Source organism: Symphalangus syndactylus, chromosome 10, assembly GCF_028878055.3.
Source record: "Symphalangus syndactylus isolate Jambi chromosome 10, NHGRI_mSymSyn1-v2.1_pri, whole genome shotgun sequence".
Taxonomy (NCBI): domain Eukaryota; kingdom Metazoa; phylum Chordata; class Mammalia; order Primates; family Hylobatidae; genus Symphalangus; species Symphalangus syndactylus.
The window spans coordinates 68,533,288-68,547,369 of NC_072432.2; the positions used below are offsets into that span (position 1 = coordinate 68,533,288).

The 14,082-nt window shown below is 35.2% G+C and overlaps 1 protein-coding gene across 1 annotated transcript in view; it reads left to right on the forward strand.

The window, feature by feature from the left end:
- SULT1B1 (sulfotransferase family 1B member 1) overlaps positions 1–11,452 on the forward strand; it is a 39,244-nt gene extending 27,792 nt beyond the window's left edge. The window contains exons 5-8 of the mRNA XM_055296242.2: positions 3,849–3,975; positions 4,605–4,699; positions 7,436–7,616; positions 10,943–11,452. Coding sequence (XP_055152217.2) covers positions 3,849–3,975; positions 4,605–4,699; positions 7,436–7,616; positions 10,943–11,055 — 516 coding nt within the window. The 3' untranslated portion in view covers positions 11,056–11,452. The remainder of the gene's footprint in view (positions 1–3,848; positions 3,976–4,604; positions 4,700–7,435; positions 7,617–10,942) is intronic.
- The last annotated feature ends 2,630 nt before the right edge of the window (positions 11,453–14,082 follow it).

Sequence of the window (14,082 nt, forward strand, 5' to 3'; positions counted from 1 at the left end):
TGCATAATTGAGGGTGAAGGGTGGTAGGAGGGTACAAGTCAAAAAACTGCCTATCAGGTAATATGCTCACTACCTGGGTGACAAAATCATTTGTACACAAAACCCCAGTGACACACAAATATGCAATAAATCTGCACATGTACCCACTGGACCTAAAAGTTAAAAATAGTAAATAAATAAATGAAGACATTTTTGGCATTTTAGGATTTATATCTACCACATTATTGGCATTTTAGGACTTATATCTACCACATTATTGGTTTGTTCTTTCTATATCTCATTTCTTTTCTTTTTCTTCCTTTCCTTTGTTGTACCTAAACATTTTGGAGTTCATTTTTATTTATTTATAATATTTTTAAATATATTTTTGTATAGTTTTCTTAGTGACTGCTTTAGGTATTGCCATAAATATACATAACTCATCACAGTCTAATGGTGTCAACATTTTCTCACTTTAAGTGTGGATATCTTACTTCCACTTAGGCTCCTTTACTCTCTCCGTATTTTCAACATAATGGTCCCAAGTGATCCTGTACATAAACTGAAAACTGCATCAGATAATGTAACTTTTGCCTCAACTGTAAAATATGACTTAAGAAATTCAGTGGGTGAGTGATTAGTTATTATGTTTACTTCTATTTTTACCCATTCTCTTTTTCTTTTCCCTTTCTAAAGTTTTCATCTTTCTACTGTCATTTTCTTTCTGTTTGGAGAACTTCCATTAGCTATTCCATCAGATAGTCTGCTAGCAATGGATTCTCTTAGTTTTCCTTTTTCTGAGAATGTCTTTTTCCCCTTCTTGACTGAGAACAGTTTTACTGGATACAGGATTTGGAATTGACAATATATTACTTTCTGCACTTGAAAAACTATTGTGCTATTTCTCTTTGGCCTTCATGGTTTTAGATGAGAAACTTGTCATTTGAATTGGTGATCTTTATTATGCAATATGCTGTCTATCTGGCTTTTTTTCTAAGAGTTTTACTCATCTTTAATTTTTAGAAGTATTTTTATGATGTTTCTTGACATAGTTTTTTTTTTTTTTCCTTTTTTTGGAGTTCACACAACTTCTTAGATATATTGATTTATTTATTTCAACACTTAAGGGAAGTTTTGGGTCACCAATTCTCCAAATACTGTTTCACTTCTTTACTCTTCCACCTATCATTGTGTAACTCTAAATATACAAATGTTAGGCCTTTGGTTATTGTCCCATAGGTTCCTAAGGTTCTCTTTATTGTCTTTATTCTATTTCCTCTGTGTTGTTAACATTGAGTAAATTCTATTGATATACCTTTATGTTCGCTGATTCTGTCCTCAAACATTGCCATTATACTATTTGGTCCATCGAGTGATTTATTTATTTATTTCAGTTATTATACATTGCAGAGCTATAATTTCCATATATTTAACTTTACAAATATAGATCGAATTTCTTTTCTATTTTTTCATTTGTTTTAAATATTTTTTCAATTTTTAATTTTTCTGGGTACACTATATGTGTATATATTTGTGTGAATAGGAGCCTCATAACTCAGACAGGTACCTTATCCTACTGTGGCTGAGCTGGTATCCAAGATGTAAGACAAAGTCCTCTTTGCTCTTCCCTCTTCCCACTGCTGAAGTGGAAAGAAGGGATCTTTTTTGAATCCACCAACTGTGCAGCCTGGAGTTTGGGGAAGGGTGGCACAAACAGTCCCTTAGTCTTGTATGTCTCAGTATGCCTTGTAACCTCCAAGTCCACTGGCTCTGAGGCCATCTCAGCACTGGAACATGCCTAGAAGCATGTGGTCTAGACCGTCTTTCAAGTTTATTTACAGGTGCAGAGCACTTTAGCCTGTGGTGGTGAGACTTGCTGGAACTCATATTTCTACCACTGGGATGTGTGATTCCCCTCTAGATAGGACTGGTTTATATGCTTCCTTCATGGAAGGCTGTCAGCTGAGTTTGGTCTGGTTTTGCTTTCCACTGTGACAGGGCAGCACTGAGTTCAATGCAATGTCTCATAATTGCTGTGCGCTCCTTCTCCCAAGCGCACAGATTCTCACCATGCCACACAGCTGCTACTAAGGGTTGGGGGAGGCGTGGCAATGGCAATTCTAAGACTGTCTTTCCTGTCATCTTCAGTTGCTGTTTTAGTGATATGAATTTAAAACTAGGTACTGTGAGTGCTCACCTGATTTTTGGTTCTTTTGAAGGTACTTTCTCTGTATAGGTAGTTGACAAATTTGATATTCCTTTTGAGGTGTGGGGGATGATTGGTCCACCCTCCAAGACAACTTTTAATGGAATGTTGATGCTGTTTTATGATAGCTACTTTAAATCTTTGTCAGATAATTTAACATTTGATTCATCTCAGTTTTGTTTTTCTTGCTTATTTGATTTCTGGCGCTGCTGGACATACTGTACCATCTCTGCTGATGACACATAAAAGGGGTATAAGGTACTTTCCTGGACTTCCTGCTCTTGTTGGCTGACTTTTTGAAAATTGGAGAGAAGCCTTGGGGCCTGGGAGAAACGGGGCTTCTCTGATGTCATCAATGTGAATGGGTGGGACTGCCCATGAAGCCCCATTTATATCGCAGTAGTTTGAATGGCCCAGTACTTCATTGCCACTACTGGCAGTGAGTTAGTTCACCTACAGAGACCCCGGGTGTGGAGCAGAGTTTGGAATTCTCCGCTATGTCTCTGTTGGGCTTCCTCTTTCCTAATCCTTTGACCAGGGAGAGCAGGTTTTTCTAGATATTTTTTTGTTTCGTGTATGCCTGTAAATGGTTCCAGGTCATAGTCTTTTTTGCTGCCCAATCCAAGAGTATATAGGAGATAAAAAGGACACCTAGGAGGAACTCACCACATTGGTATTACTCAGCTCTTTATCCAGTATGCTTTTAGAGTTCTTGTATCATTGTATCTTGAATAATTTCCAGGGCTTTAGTGACATTAAGAATAGAGAAGGCCGGGCACGGTGGCTCATGCCTGTAATCCCAGCACTTTGTGAGGCCAAGGAGGGTGGATCATGAGCTCAGGAGATCGAGACCATCCTGGTAACACGGTGAAACCCCGTCTCTACTAAAAATACAAAAAATTAGCTGGGCGTGGTGGCGGGCGCCTGTAGTCACAGCTACTCCAGAGGCTGAGGCAGGAGGATGGCCTGAACCTGGGAGGCAGAGCTTGCAGTGAGCCGAGATCGCACCACTGCACTCCAGCCTGGGCGACAGAGCAACGCTCCGTCTCAAAAAAAAAAAAAAAGAAAAGAAAAGAAAAGAGAAAGAAAAAAAAGAGTAGCGAAGTAGAAAATAGTGAGTCTACTTCTATACCTTCTAGTTTCTGAACTGGATGCCCCCAAACTTATTTTAATGCCTTTTAATATCTTTACCTTCTTTTCCTTTCTATATATTTTATCAGCACCTAATATTTTTCTAGGTATTTCACTGGTAGAAGTGAAAAGTGAAAACTTTTATTTTTTTCACACAATTTTGTTCTTTTCAATTTGCTGGTATTCTCTTTAGTCACGGTGTCATTTTCTTGACAATGTGTGTTCTAGGACCTTGCATATCTTCCAGAAGCCACAGTGGTCTATTTGTGCTTCACGGTTTCAAGCGGCCAGAAACTGAAATCTTTGTTTCAAAACCTCTACAGCTCAGTGGTTCTAATCTCAAAAATGCATTGCTGTATTGAAAACCACTTGAATTGATTCTATATTTTAGCTGTTAATAGAAGGGCCTCCCTGGCCCACAATTTCTATTTGAAAAAGTACTCTGCTATTTTACATGCGTATAGGTTAATTTTTTCCTAAACAAAATGTCTTTTATCTTATTTTTTTCTCCTACCCCCACCCCCCACTGAAGATGATTTATCTGGCTCGTAATGCCAAGGATGTTTCAGTCTCATATTACCATTTCGACTTAATGAATAATTTACAACCTTTTCCTGGTACCTGGGAAGAATATCTGGAGAAATTCTTAACTGGAAAAGGTATGTGGACTTTATCTTAAAATTGATAAGTATTTTTTATTTTAATAATACTATTAACAATAACTTTTATGACTTTCAAAATACTTATTTTTCCAACTCAGTGAAAAGTATGTTCAAATATTATCTAAAAAACTAAATCTAATGCATCTAATATTTTTACTATGACCTTCAATTTATAAAACTGGTATTAATCATTGGCATACAAAAGTATTCTATAATCTGTTCTTGGTTGCTAGAAATCCATTCTCAGTCTCTCCTCACAATGGACATTGTTTAACTTGCTTAAGCAATTAGTTAGATCTGTTAATGCATATGTCATATTTATAGTACTTAGGTAAATAGTTGCTATGAGTACTTTGTAAGATAATAGTTTTCTTCTTTATGAGACTATAACTTTTTGGAGGTCAGTGTATTTTTGTCTGAAATGCTTTCTTTGTTCTTGACATTAAAAAATATCTGATGTTTATATATCCATAAATAGCTAATTTTACTTTTTAAAATTGTCCTCATATTCTCAGTTCCTTTGGTTACTGAATCCCACAAAATGTTTTCACAATTTGATTTATTATTCAGACAGAAATATTTAATTTGATGAATGTTTATGAAAATAGACTTTTATCTGGTTTTAGTGGCCTATGGTTCCTGGTTTACTCATGTTAAAAACTGGTGGAAGAAAAAGGAAGAACACCCAATACTTTTTTTGTACTATGAAGATATGAAAGAGGTAAAATGGTAGATACGGATTCTGGATAACTTCCCCACTGCATCACGCTGTAAAAGGATTGATATTTGCATTCCAATTTAGTCTGTGGAGTCCAAAATGATGATTGCTTTGCCTATCCACCATGTGTTTTTACCCAAATCTTGCTATAATTAATGAGTTTCTAATTGTGAAAACAATTATTTATTTTTATTCCTCTTATTTCTTAGCCACTGCGTTATATCCAACCACTCTTTCTTCAGCAATTATTTCCTACGTTTACCAGGATATCACATGCTTAGGTTATCCTCTAGATATCTACTCATTAATACTTTAACATTGTTTTTAAAAATTGTTTGCTATATTTGAGTTACCCCTTCCACGCTTATTGTTTTCACAATTATTTATGTGCTAATCATACCTTATCTGTGTCTCCATTTTCACTTCTACCTCGATTTTCTAGCCCATGCTTGTATTACATTTAACATGCTCAAAACTAAACTTATTTTCTTTCTCTCCAACATGTAATATTTCTACTATTTTGTTCTCTCTCAACAATAAAAGTTATTCTTATTGTCCTTGTTTCCTATATTTTGCACATTCAATTGGTTCAGATAGTGTAATCTATTGTATCTTTCAAAGTATTCCCTCCTTTACTTCCTTACTACCTCACTCTTAGTGTAGAAACTTGTAATCATCTTTCTAGTATGAAGCAGTATTAATTAAATACAACTACAAATTTTCATGCCACCATTATGGAACTCTTCTACTTAAATTGGCCAAATACACACAGACATACACACAACAGGAAAACATGTTGAAATTAGTTCCTTACTTATAAAAGCCTGAACATACAAGTTAGAATACTTTCAGATCTACAATGAAAATTACAAAGTTTGTCTTCTTTGTAACTACATCCCAGTACTTAATACAGTGCATACGACATAAACAGGGGCTCAAGGTTATTTGTATGGATCATTGATTGCTTCAATAAATAAATGAGTGAGTGGTAAAATCCAAAACTTTAATGGCATTAATCTTACTTTGCATAACACACAAATTTGGCCCCATGTGAAATATTACTTGCTTTAGGTAGTTTTGAGAAACTCTCAGGGGTTTCTCGTATCTTAGCACAAAGAATCCTCTGAGATTTTATTCACTGCCCAAGCTTTCGTTCTCCATCACAGTTGTCCACATCCCATAAAGAATCTGTAATCTATGTCTTATCATTGTCCCTTTACACAGGGTTTGAGAGTATTAATGTTAATTTGCTCATACCACACAGCTGCAAAACCTTGCATGGTTTATGAAACTACTGTAACAAAGTGATATGTCTCTTGAGAGCTTGTTTAGCCAGAGATAAATTACAAATTCTTCATAAGAGAGAAAATTATTCCAGCTCTCTAACAAATATCTCTCTTCATGTTTTGGACAGCAGAGCAGCACTTAAAAGCTTTATGAGAAGAACAATTTTAGCTTCTGGCAATAGTCCCTTTTCTCTATAAGACTAAGAAATACATTCTGTCTGTCTGGCTGTTATTCAAATTCCAAATCAACAATTACACTGTTTCCCACATAACATTTGAGACCATTTCTGTCTTTATTTAGCTAAAATGCTTTATTCAAATAAACTTACTCATTTTTATTTATAGTCTAACCGGTTACCTTTGTAAGCATATCCATATATTTATAATTTTCTTCAAACTTGCAACATACATTGCATTAACAGACAATATTTTTCTTCTACCATACAATCATTTGTAGATAACATTATAGAGAAGTTTAATGCAGCAACAATAATGGAAGAAAATTATAGAATATACATCAATAATAAAATTTGAAAAAAAGTCCAGTAATTTACAACATGTTTATGAGTATCTACATAAATTCCTAATAAGTGAAGTAAAAGAATAACAGATCAGGGGAAGATTCAGTCAGAGCCAGGACTCTGCTTTAACTTCTACTGGTCTATAGACTAACAGAGGTTCCCAGCCTTTTTGGCACCAGGGACCGCGTTTGTGGAAGGCAATTTTTCCATGAACAGGGTGCAAGGGGGCTGTATATGGATGGTTTCCAGATGAAACTGTTTCATCAGATCATCGAGCATTAGTTAGATTCTCATAAGGAGTGTGCAACTTAGATCCCTCACATACTCAATTCACAATAAGGTTCAAGCTCCTATGAGAATCTAATGGCACCACTGATCTAACAGGAGTTGGAGCTCAGGCAGTAGTGCTTGCTCCTCTACCACTCACATGTTCCTGTGTAGCCCAGTTCCTAACAGGCCACTGATTGGTACTGATCTGCGGCCAGTGGGTTGGGGACCCCTGGACTAATATCACCATTAATATTTTAGGATTAGCTAAATTATTCTCTAAATATTTTTGACCCCAAAAAGAAAATGTTCTCTATTTGCCTGTCCATCTATGTGTTTTTCTAGCACAACTATTATCCTTTATTTTGGGCTTCTCTCTATTATCATCATGTCTGCTCTTTTACTCATTCTAACCACTGACACACCTTAAGTTCTGATCTTATTCTTCTGTCAGAGAAGATTGACACAGAAAATATAACAGATATTCTTGATTTTTAATATTTTATGATTAGTTTGTTTAAAAATTGAGAAAAATAAACCCAAACAAATATGGATTTCCTGTACTATTCAGAGTCAACATTTTAAAAAACAGATTATAAATGTTTTATAAATATTCACATTGTGTGAGTTACTTGTTTATTGTCTTGGGTTTTACCCACTGATAGAATCCAAAGGAGGAAATCAAGAAGATCGTTAGATTTCTAGAGAAGAACCTGAATGATGAAATCTTGGATAGGATCATCCATCACACCTCATTTGAAGTGATGAAGGACAATCCTTTGGTAAATTATACACATCTACCAACTACAGTGATGGATCATAGCAAATCCCCTTTTATGCGTAAAGGTAAATACTTTGCTGGGTTTAATTTCCCTTTTGTACTTTCTTATGAATTATCATGAGCTAAGGATTAGTTCTGTGATCTCTACTAAGTTTCTTAGCCTGTTTAAGCTTTATAGTAAATACCTACCACCAAAAATTGCTGAGATTCAAAATTATTAAATGAAACAATGCATTTAAAGCTATTACTAGAATACCTTGAATATACCATAAATATTTATTCTTCTATTTACTACTGTGCTAAATGAGAGTGGTTTTGGCAATTCTGATGTGAGCAATTCCAAATTTGTCATTCTAACTCCCTTAAATCTTTGCCTAAGGTGGCATAGACAAGCTTCCTTCCTTCCGCTCCTCAGTGAAATACTAATTTCACTTAGTATAGTACCATAGTCTTTAAAGTCCCCATATCACTTAGAAAACCATGGTAATTGCATTAAAAATAATTCACCAAAAGGAGAAACTGTTATTTGACCTTATAAGAAGTTTTAGCCCTCTGCAAATACTGTCTAAACTATTAGTAACATAGAGTCTAAATTTAACTTAGAAGAATATGGCATTTACTGTTGAAATACGTTAGTTCCATTTAAGCAGTCTGCTTATTGTGGCTTATTATACATAATATATGTCAAAAAGTGTTAATAATAACAATACATTTAACAAATTATTAACTTAAATAACTTTGAGAAGTTATCCACCTAATAATGCCACGATCTGTTTTCAATATCTTTGACTAAATTGGAGGGAGAGGGGTAGAATTTCAATTTGTATGCTAGGAAGTAAGCATAACCTTAGGAATGTATTGTGCATATTAACATATGAAACAAAACCACCGATTTTGAGTAATATGATTAATTTTTTGAAAAGTTGTTTGTTAATTTATTAAGGTAGCAAATAGTCCTAGTGTTTCCAAATTATGCTCTTTCTTTTCTAAAAACAATATATTTAACCTATTAAAAATAACTTCTAGAGTAACAAAGCAGGTATGTTTTTCATCAAAAATTGTATGCGTTATAAGTTTGAGCAAAGAAGACTGATGTATATATATCTCATCTCTATGCTTATACACGGATGTAAATGTATGTGTATGGACAGTCATCCCTTGTTATATGTGGGGGATTAGTTTCAGGAACTCTGCCTCTGAATATGCTAGAACCTGCCTATATGAAAAGTTGGCACTCCAAACATGTGGATGGGCTTCTCATCATGCAAATGCTGTATTTTTTATTGCTTTTAGTTGAAAAAAAACTGCATATAAGTGAACCTGGCCAGCGCAAGTCTGTATTGTTCAAAGGTCATTTGTGTACATGTACATATATATTCTTTTTCCTGGTAGAAGAATTAGAAAATAAATCTTTATTAAACATGGCAAATTATCACTGTGATAGATACCTGAATATAATTTCCCAGAAATTTTATCTCAAATCATATGAAAATTGATGCCATTTCATCACATTTAATTATGATGTAGACATAAAGAAGACAAGCTCAGTGTCTGGATTCTATGGCTTCTCCAACCTCAACAGAAAAAAAGCACGTGCTGTTCTAATATTGAAGGCAGTCTTTATGTCCCCTCTCTAGGGGGTTAAGAGCATACTTTTGTGGTCAGATTGATCTGAGGTTTATCCAGGCTACGCCATTCCCTGAACCTATTACCCTGAATAAATTAATTAACCTGCCAAAGCTCTGATTACATCACTGGCAAAATAGATAATATAATAACACCTGTGACCAAAGTTTCTGGGGAGGATTATGGTAAATAATATGTAAGCATTTAGGATATTTTCTCACAATAAATAATGCATACAGAAGTAAAAAGTATTATTAGTCTAAATAGTTTGTCCTTCCTTCCTTCCTTCCTTCCTTCCTTCCTTCCTTCCTTCCTTCCTTCCTTCCTTCCCTGATGTATCCAGTAAACATTTAGAGTACTCATTCATTAATTTGCATACAGAAAAACTTCTTCATGAATAACCATATACAACACATATTCTTTAAAAGATTCAAAGGTAAATGATACATATCTTTGACTCAAGAAGCTCACAATGTAGTGCAAAGGGCATGTACATAAATGAATGCTGAAAGAAGTGAAGTAGGAACAAATGTGCCAGGCACACTGAATCTTGAAAGATGCCATATTAGATAAATCAGTGTTATTATTATGAGGGTGGGATAGATTATGTCCAATGTTTATTCATATGTCCTAAATTATAACAAACAGAAAAACCTGGCCTTTGGCCAGCATTTATCAAAAGTTCGTTTGTGAAGTAAATGTGTTTGTGTATATTATAAAATTTATATGCAGATCAGATCACTGGAATGATTTATATATAACTTTTAATTGCTTAAATTTGTGTTCTCCTCTGTTTTTAATGACATCCTTACGGATGCATTAGCCCCAATATGTTTATGTTGAACCCTTATTCAACCCAATGTTGAATTCCAGAGCTATTGACATCTGGTGAACATAGAACAAAATGTAACAACTAGGGAAACAAGCATATCTATACGAATGTTTTTCTTTTAAAAGACTTGGAAGTTTTATCAAACCACTGTGGATTAATATATTTAATAATTTAATATGATGTATTACTATTTCATAAAATAGTGAGATGTTTTTCTCTAAAAATATTGGCAGTACATTAAAAGTTTATTCATTTTCCAAATACATATTTATAAATACCCAAGTATGAGAGATTAAATTTAAATTTTTATCCTCAAAGATTTACTTTAAAAAACATGGTTCCAGGATGTTATATATTTGATATTAATGTTATTATTCCCACTTAAATTGCAAATAAAGAACAAGCCTAGTGAATTTAGGAAAAACAACTATCATCTCCATATCAAAGCATCCTTGTTCATAAATTCTAGGAAATTATACTTATCAACTTTTTATTTCACAGTTTTGCTGTGCTGATGACTAATTTTTTGTCTAGTTTCCAAAAGTTACTTTATGAAATAAAATATGCCTGACTATTGATCCAAGTGCTCAGTGATAATCTCATGACCCACGACCATTAGAAACAGTAAAATTATCACTCTTGGGAAACTATTGTAAAGCCCAGGAATTTAAACAAGAAAATTAGTCTTTCTCAGAATGCCTCTTCAAATGTCAGACTCTATTTAGTTATAAACCACCTTTCCAGATGGAAAAAATTATTCAATTTTTAAAAGGCTTAAAAATTTAAAGGTTAGTACAATTTAAAGGCTGTTTGAATTCATTCAAATAAAAGGAAGGTCTTTCTTTAGGCCTTCTAACCTTTTCCTTTGGTATATACTGATTTCTTCTTATGGAAATATTTTATTCTTTCCTATTTTTTTTTATTTATCTTTAGGGACGGCTGGTGACTGGAAGAATTACTTCACCGTGGCCCAAAATGAGAAATTTGATGCTATTTATAAGACAGAAATGTCCAAAACTGCACTTCAATTCCGCACAGAGATTTAAAGTGTCTAAATCACAAATCTAAAGAAATAAGAGATTCTCTGTAGTTGATTGAAACGAGGGCAGTTATGAATTGATTTGGGCAATCAAATGAATTGATAAAGGATAATAATATGCTTTTAATATGTTGATTCTTTTCAATGTTATTAATCAGATCCCAGTTTTGTTCCTTTGATTCCGAGGTTCCAAATTCTCTAAGGCTAAAGTTCATTGTTAACTTTTTGTAACAAAGGAACAATGTAACCACAGACTCTTCCTGCCTTTTTCTACACTAGTACTGATAAGAAAGAAGGGATTTAGTTTACTTATCTCCCATATATTATGATTTAGAATTAAGTTCCCCTCCCTAGTATCATGGTCCAAGAAATGCTGTTTTCATAATGAGACTGTATTTCCTAACTCTGCCCCAATTTCCCTTTGCTGAAAATTTGACCCAGGACACTGTGTTCCACTGCTGTCTACAGAGTTTCAAGTTGTTCTCTGAGTCATAGATCATCTTCCTGCAGTGCCTGTATTTGGATAACATAGTTCATGTCGCTGATCATGTAGTTCAGATTTTGGAAATGTTTTTTCTATATCATACCTAATGTCTAAGTCTCCGAAAGGCAAACACCTACAATAGTCTCTGTAGGATTCTTACCTGGGAACTGGAGCTCTGTTCTGAAAACCAGCCCTGAGAGCTGTGATGTAGTTCTTATGGGGAGTCCTCTTTTTCCCAACAGATCTGTTTGAACTTCAGAGAAATCACCTACTGCTTTGTTCTGGTCACCATTTGGGAACTTCAGTTACTTAATCTCATGTTTGAATAGATTTGGATAACTTTAACATCCTAGACGTGATAATAACCTCTGCAGAATATTTCCCAATCTAGTGCCCAAGGAAGACTCTAGGCAAATCTCCGCTCTCTCCTCCTGACCCAATGTTCCTTCTACTTATTATTACATGCTTATGTCTATTTGTGTGGTCTCTGATCTATGTTTTCTTGGAACATTTATATATATATATATTTTCTTATACTTTAAGTTTTAGGGTACATGTGCACAACGTGCAGGTTAGGTACATATGTAATACGTGTGCCATGTGGTGTGCTGCACCCATTAACTCGTCATTTACATTAAGTATATCTCCTAATGCTATCCCTCCCCCATTCCCCCACCCCACAACAGGCCCCGGTGTGTGATGTTCCCCTTCCTGTGTCCATGTGTTCTCATTGTTGAATTCCTACCTATGAGTGAGAACATGCGGTGTTTGGTTTTCTGTCCTTGCGATAGTTTGCTGAGAATGATGGTTTCTAGCTTCATCCATGTCCCTACAAAGGACATGAACTCATCATTTCTTCTGGCAGCATATTATTCCATGGTGTGTATGTGCCACGTTTTCTTAATCCAGTCTATCATTTTTGGACATTTGGGTTGGTTCCAAGTCTTTACTATTGTGAATAGTGCTGCAATAAACATACGTGTGCATGTGTCTTTATAGCAGCATGATTTATAGTCCTTTGGGTATACACCCAGTAACAGGATGGCTGGATCAAATGGTATTTCCAGTTCTAGATCCCTGAGGAATCGCTACACTGACTTCCACAATGGTTGAACTAGTTTACAGTCCCACCAACAGTGTAAAAGTGTTCCTATTTCTCCACATCCTCTCCAGCACCTGTTGTTTCCTGACTTTCTAATGATCACCATTCTAACTGGTGTGAGATGGTATCTCATTGTGGTTTTGATTTGCATTTCTCTGATGGCCAGTGATGATGAGCATTTTTTCATGTGTCTGTTGGCTGCATAAATGTCTTCTTTTGAGAAGAGTCTGTTCATGTCCTTTGCCCACTTGTTGATGGGGTTGCTTGTTTTTTTCTTGTAAATTTGTTTGAGTTCTTTGTAGATTCTGGATATTAGCTCTTTGTCAGATGAGTAGATTGAAAACATTTTCTCCCATTCTGTAGGTGGCCTGTTCACTCTGATGGTAGTTTCTTTTGCTGTGCAGAAGCTCTTTAGTTTAATTAGATCCCATTTGTCAATTTTGGCTTTTGTTGCCATTGCTTTTGGTATTTTAGACATGAAGTCCTTGCCCATGCCTATGTCCTGAATGGTATTGCCTAGGTTTTCTTCTAGGGTTTTTATGGTTTTAGGTCTAACATGTAAGTCTTTAATCCATCTTAAATTAATTTTTGTATAAGGTGTAAGGAAGGGATCCAGTTTCAGCTTTCTACACATGGCTAGCCAGTTTTCCCAGCACCATTTGTTAAATAGGGAATCCTTTCCCCATTGCTTGTTTTCGTCAGGTTTGTGAAAGATCAAATAATTGTAGATGTGTGGTATCGTTTCTGAGGGCTCTGTTCTGTTCCATTTGTCTATATCTCTGTTTTGGTCCAGTACCGTGCTGTTTTGGTTACTGTAGCCTTGTAGTATAGTTTGAAGTCAGGTAGTGTGATGCCTCCAACTTTGTTCTTTTGGCTTAGGATTGACTTGGTAATGTGGGCTCTTTTTTGTTCCCATAGGAACTTTAAAAGAGTTTTTTTCCAATTCTGTGAAGAAAGTCATTGGTAGCTTAATGGGGATGGTATTGAACCTATAAATTACCTTGGGCAGTATGGCCATTTTCATGATATTGATTCTTCCTATCCATGAGCATGGAATATTCTTCCATTTGTTTGTGTCCTCCTTTATTTCATTGAGCAGCAGTTTGTAGTTCTCCTTGAAGAGGTCCTTCACATCCCTTGTAAGTTGGATTCCTAGGTATTTTATTCTCTTTGAAGCAATTGTGAATGGGCGTTCACTCATGATTTGGCTCTCTGTTTGTCTATTATTGGTGTATAAGAATGCTTGTGAGTTTTGCACACTGATTTTGTATCCCGAGACTTTGCTGAAGTTGCTTATCAGCTTAAGGAGATTTTGGGCTGAGACGATGGGGTTTTCTAGATATACAATCATGTTGTTTGCAAACAGGGAGAACTTGCCTTCCTCTTCTCCTAATTGAATACCCTTTATTTCTTTCTCCTGCCTGATTGCCCTGGCCAGAACTTCCAAC